The sequence below is a fragment of the Puccinia triticina genome, chromosome 13A, assembly GCF_026914185.1.
Source record: "Puccinia triticina chromosome 13A, complete sequence".
NCBI classification, from domain to species: domain Eukaryota; kingdom Fungi; phylum Basidiomycota; class Pucciniomycetes; order Pucciniales; family Pucciniaceae; genus Puccinia; species Puccinia triticina.
The window spans coordinates 3,811,552-3,817,374 of NC_070570.1; the positions used below are offsets into that span (position 1 = coordinate 3,811,552).

The 5,823-nt window shown below is 46.9% G+C and overlaps 1 protein-coding gene across 1 annotated transcript; it reads right to left on the reverse strand.

Moving 5' to 3' along the window:
- On the reverse strand, positions 1 to 442 carry PtA15_13A355 (uncharacterized protein; the record flags this gene model as incomplete). The annotated part of the gene is made up of 2 exons (XM_053162544.1): positions 1 to 361; positions 399 to 442. 2 exons carry the CDS (start codon positions 440 to 442, stop codon positions 1 to 3), a joined length of 405 nt encoding a protein of 134 aa, XP_053026510.1.
- Between the last annotated feature and the right edge of the window lie 5,381 nt (positions 443 to 5,823).

The following is a 5,823-nucleotide window of genomic DNA, read 5'->3' on the forward strand; positions in this document are numbered from 1 at the left end:
CTACGTTGCCGCTGTTGTCTTTGAAGTGCTGGTGCGCCGCTTCACGGCCTCGGCGTCCCCTGCGCTCAGCCCAAGCTCCTCCTCTAACGCCTTGCGGGTCCGGATGCTTGAAAACTTGTTGAGAGTTGGGCTCAGTGGAATTTCCTGCAGCAGCGCTGGGGGCGATGAAACGACCCACATCTTGTGGGCTGAGGAGGGCTGGCCGCCTCCGGGGCGTCGGTGTACATGATCTGGTCCAACATCACGTGCTGGATGGACGCCAACATGGACTGATAAACTCTTGCTCTCCTTTGGCTCTGGGTGCTTGGCTGGGGTGGCCAATGACGTAGCGGGGACGGCGACGGATGTATGGCCGTTCAATCTTGGATTCTTGAGGTAAACAAATGAGAAGCTTGCACTTGCGCTGGAAGTTGTCCTGGACAATCTTGGTAGCTTCCCTCATGATATTCAACATCAATTTCCCGCCGCCGCTGCCGGTCTGAAACAATTCTCGACGATTGGAGGAGAGGGAGTGTTGGGCAAGTGTGTTTAAGTAGTGGCGGAGCTTGTGTTTGTGGTGTTTTTGCCAACTCCAATCTGAGTCTGGGTGGGGTTGAGGCCGTGCGGTGAGCGGCCGAAGCAAAGGTTGACGTTGGGCCTGGAGATGGCGACTATCAGAATTGTGAGGATTGATGCGGGGGAGGTCTTCCAACACGCCGGGAGAGGTCTTACGCAGCTGTTAAGGTTTAAACAGAAGATTATGCGGGTTGTCAGCATCCATTGGTATTGACTTGGCTTCACTGATGCAAAACCTTACATAGTTGAATGTGAGGCGTTCAAGGGTGAGGGTGGAGCCGTTGCCTTGGCATGGTTTTGCAAAGGCAGCCTGGACTGGGCATTCTGGTTACAGGTAGGGCAAAGGTGTAGGCCTTCAGTGGCGGCCCAGTGGGCAGGGGCACCAAATTGGAAGCCGTCGGGTTAGCGAGCACAGCTTTTTGGCAGTCGGGGTGGGAGGTTGAAGAGCTGGGATATCAGGAAATGGCGAGAATGAGATGAAAACTCCCCCGAGGAGAAGAATAAGATTGCACATGAGTAGAGTATATATATACAAAAGTAATTATGTACTTGGGTTGATGAGAGAAAATATATAAAGCCATAATTAGAGTATGTAATGAAGTGTAAGAAAACGTAATGAAAATATGTAAACCCGTAATTAATATGTAAGACAAAAAATGACAGATCATAACACTCCCCCCCTCAACAACCCAAAAGAAGAAAATAAAGAAACAGAGACGTGACAAAACAGACTGAAAAGAAAATAGTTTGAAAAAGCAATCAAAAAGAAAACAAAACAAAAATAGAAGAGAGAATAAAATAAGACCAAAAGCAAAGAATCCAGAACAGACAAAAGAAAGAAATTCAACAAGCAAACAAAGAGCAGGAAGTAATTGACAACCAGAGGGAACCTGGAAGTACGCCAAAAAGAACAAAATAAAGCAGCAACGGTTAACCTCCGTTGAACCAATCAGGGGAAAAATGTTGAGGCGTCGGAAGGAGACGGACAGATGCGGGGGGTGTATGTGTCTCGCAGCTAGCGCATACTGTCCCCCCTGTACTTGCCATAGCTTGTGACGGGCACCAAAGACCCGTCTGAGTGGCAAACTCATTAACCTTCCTCCAACCAAGGGCTTTGGTGAAGATGTCCGCAAGTTGGTCGTTGGTTGAAATCCAATTGAGCCAAACTTTCTCCTGGTAAAGTAGTTTGTTGATGGTGTGAAACTCCCAATCAATGTGGCGGTGTTCTTTTCGAGTCCCGCAGTCCTTGCTGATGTACACAGCAGCCTTGTTGTTGGAGAGAATGAGAGGCGGAGAAACCAAGAAAATTTTTGAAACAAGGGCAGAAACATAACAAGCGTCCTTCGAGGCGAAAGACAAAGCCATATACTCGGCCTGACACGTCAAATGCGCACAGCAAGTTTGACGCTTTGACGACCAAGAGACTGGAGCGCCCCATGCCGTAGAAATGAAACCATGCACGGAACAAGAACCTTCTCCGCCCCAATTTGCGTCAACAAAAGTCTTGATGCAATCAGAAGGATCACCGCCCGCAATTATGGGAAGAGCCGCCGCCGCAGTGAAACAAATGTAACAGACAAGGTGGTCAAGAGCAGCCCAGTGAGAATCATCTGGAGCCATAGAGAAGCGATCCAGAAAGTTGACGGCGTAGGTGATGTTGGGCCTGGAACCCTGAGACAGATAAAGTAAACACCCAACAACAGAGAGGTAAAACTTGTCCATTTCCTTGGATGGGTTCAATACCAAATCGGAAGATAAGATAGGAGTTTGAGTCTTGATGCTTGAAGGAATGAGGCTGATGATTTTTTTGACAAGCAAGGGTTGATCAATTTGGAAACCACCCGGCACTTCACGGACTCAAAGACCAACAATACTGGATAATTGGTGATCCCATTTGAGGTCCAGGACGGAATCCAAGCTTGACTTGAGTTTGTCAAGGAGAGATTTTGAGTTTGCCATGAAGATTCCGTTGTCCACATGAACCCACAGGAAGGCCATGTCTGAGCCATCACGGTACACATATGTTGATTGATCTTCAAGGTTGGATTGAAAACCAATGGATGAAAGTCGGCTTTTAAGGTGGAGCCACCAACAACGGCTTGCTTGACGGGTACCGTACAGGGCTTTGCGAAGTTTAAGAACACAGTTTGGAGACACCCAAACACCAGGCGGAGGTCAAATGTAGACATCATAGTCTATGTCGCTATGGAGAAAAGCTGACTTCACATCAAAAGAGGCAACGGGCCAGGAGAATCAAGAGGCAATCGCCAACAAAACCCAAAGGGAAGTAAACGTTGGAGTAGGCGCAAAGGTCTTGCCAACGTTCACTCTGTGAATCTGGCAAAAACCCTGAGCCACGATTCGAGCCTTGAAACGGGTGATCTCGCCCTCTTGATTCCTCTTCAAAGCGAAGACCCATTGGCAATTGAGGACCTCAAAATTGGTCGAAAAAGGAACCTCATCCCAAACGTGGAGAGAAACCATCATACCAACTTCCTCGTCGCACGCGGCCATTCACTGCGCTCCAGAATCCGACCTGATTGCTTGATTCCAGGTCTCCGGGGCGTCAGAAATGAAAGGTGAGACCGAGACTGCCGACTCAATACAGGCTTCTTGAATTTCAAATTCTTTCATGATTGCGAAATTGCCCAGACGCTGAACAGTGATGGAACTCAGAACAGACGTCAGTTCGCCAGGATTATCCAAAGTACAGTGACCCCGCCATGTAAGCATAAGGATGGTGGACACAAATCCTATGCTTACATAGAGGTATGCTTCTTAGCGAAGTAAGCATAAATCAATGTATGCTTATATAGGACTGGCCTATATAAGCATTGTGAATTTCCAGGGCAGCTTATGCTTACATTGGCAACCACCAGGAGTGGGTTGCCATAGCCAATTCACGCATGTATGCTTATATTTATATGTATGTATTTCCATTACTATCTTGCACACAGACATTTCAAGAAAGAACATTTTTGAGGTTGAAGAGCTGTAGTTTGGAGATTCTCATGGTTTCAGAGATGGAGAACAGCAGTATCTATGGCCCCTTGGCCTCTTTTCCCAGTCCTATATAAGCATTTTTTTGTTTTCTCCCCCCAATTTTTTATGCATTATGCATTATGCATAAAAAGCATCAAATTTGCGGTAACCAAAAATGGTGGATGGAAATCCTATGCTTACAGCAAATTATGCTTACAACGTGTATGCTTACATGGCGGGGTCACTGTACAAGGAAGTTCATTCTCGTGAAAAACTATGGAACCACCACGCTCCAACTTATTTGAAACCAGATCCCACAAAATCCAACCATGAGCCACATCCAAGATCCCAACGTGAATGAGTTCCTTTGCCCAGGGAACAAACTGCTTTGGATAATTCAAGTCGTGAAGGTAAGCGCGACATCCAAAAATGCAAAGCATATTCAAAGAAGGTTTAGATTTGATACAAAGTTCATACGGTGTCTTTGTTGAACCATTGTGAACAACATGGTTGAAAATGAATGTCGCATGTTTGAGTGCTTGAAACCACAAACAAGAAGGGAGCTTTGCATGAACAAGGAGAGTGCGAGCCATGTCAAGCAGACTTTGGTTGGTACGTTCAACAGCGCCATTCTGATGGTGTTCATACGGTATTGACATCTCATGACAAATTTGATGTTCTTTGAGAAAATCATTGAACTTATTTGAAATGAATTCCCCGCCGTTGTCCGACCAAATGCAGTTGACATCGTATCCAGTGTGCTTCTTGAAATTACGAAACCAATTGATGACAGAGTTGCACGCGTCAGCTTTTTGTTTGAGGCCAAAAGTGGAAGTCATTCGGGAGAAAATGTCATGAATGACTAATCCATAGACGCTACCGTCAATGGCCTCAGGAAAGGGTCCAACCAGATCCACCGCTACAATAGCACCAGGCTTGGTGGCTAAATTCCTGGAAGGAGACACAACTGGCACGTGACGACTTTTTGCAAGAGAGCAAGAATTGCATTTCTTGGCAGTGGAGTTGAAACGTTTGTCAGGCAAACCATAAACTGAATTATTGAGAATAGCCCGATTTAAAGTGCGGGCCAACAAATGGACAAGACAAAGATGCCATGTACAAGAAGAAATACTGGATAACAAGGAAACATTGGAAGGAGATTGATTTGAGGGGGAATGGGATTGAGAAACTGGCAGAAACCATCTATAATTTTCGGAGTAAGAAGTGAAGGTGCAACCGGATTGACAAAAAACAAAACAGCCGTTGTTGAAATGAACTGAACCATCCCACCAATCGAAAAAACCGACCGAAAGAACCGTGCCGCAAACTTGCAAGCAGAGAAGTACATTGCTGAGTTGAAGAGGTCCGTGATGTCTGTTGACGATAACATCGCCAACACCTTCTACGGGAAGGCATTCTTCGGACGCCACATGGAGTCAAAGATTAGCAGGCTGAAGTGAGACAAAAAGATCACAGCATGACGTTACATGATTGGTGGCGCCCGTATCAATCAAAAGATCATCAGATTTTTTGGGGGCCGCAGAGATTGACGCCAACAAGTTATCCAAGACTTGAAGCCGGTTTGAGAGGACTGAGGATTTTTTTGGCCGCCAACTCGGGTTGCCGCGTCTGGGATCGTCCAGTGGCAGAAGGCCGTTCTTGGTAAGAGGACAATTGGGAGTCCAGTGCCCCCAATCCCAGCAGGAACTGCACGGATTCTCAGGAGTCAAAGATTTAGATCCCCAAGAATCCGTAGGCAAAGCCCCATGACTCCCCACCTGAGATTGGCCACTTTTCCCGGAAATTCCACGAGTTGGTTTGGAGGACCGGGAACGACCACCACGTTCTTGTTGAGCCAACATAGCCATGACCGATGATTGAGTAGCCTTCTTTGATGCTTGATCCACTCGCAATGCTATGTTGAGCAGGTCGTTAGCCGAGATTCAAAGACCAGGCGAGATGGAGTTACGGGCATCAATGGCATTCGCAACCTCGTTATGGTGAGTGCCAAGTCTGGAGTGAAAAATGAGAGACAGGAGCTTGTTGGTGGACCAACCACCCAAATGGGTCTCCAGATCAAGGAGATCACGTTTGAAAGACTCAAAACTGGAAGAAATGGTTGTTGAGATATCTCCCGAATCCTGAGTGAGACGACTCCATCGACCCAGGATAAGCGACCACAAAGAACCAGAAAACAGGGTGGAAAGAGAAGTCCAAGCGCCGTGGGCAGTCATCCCGTTGAGCAAAGGACGAAGAGCAGGATCAATTGGCTGCTTGATTGCCGCC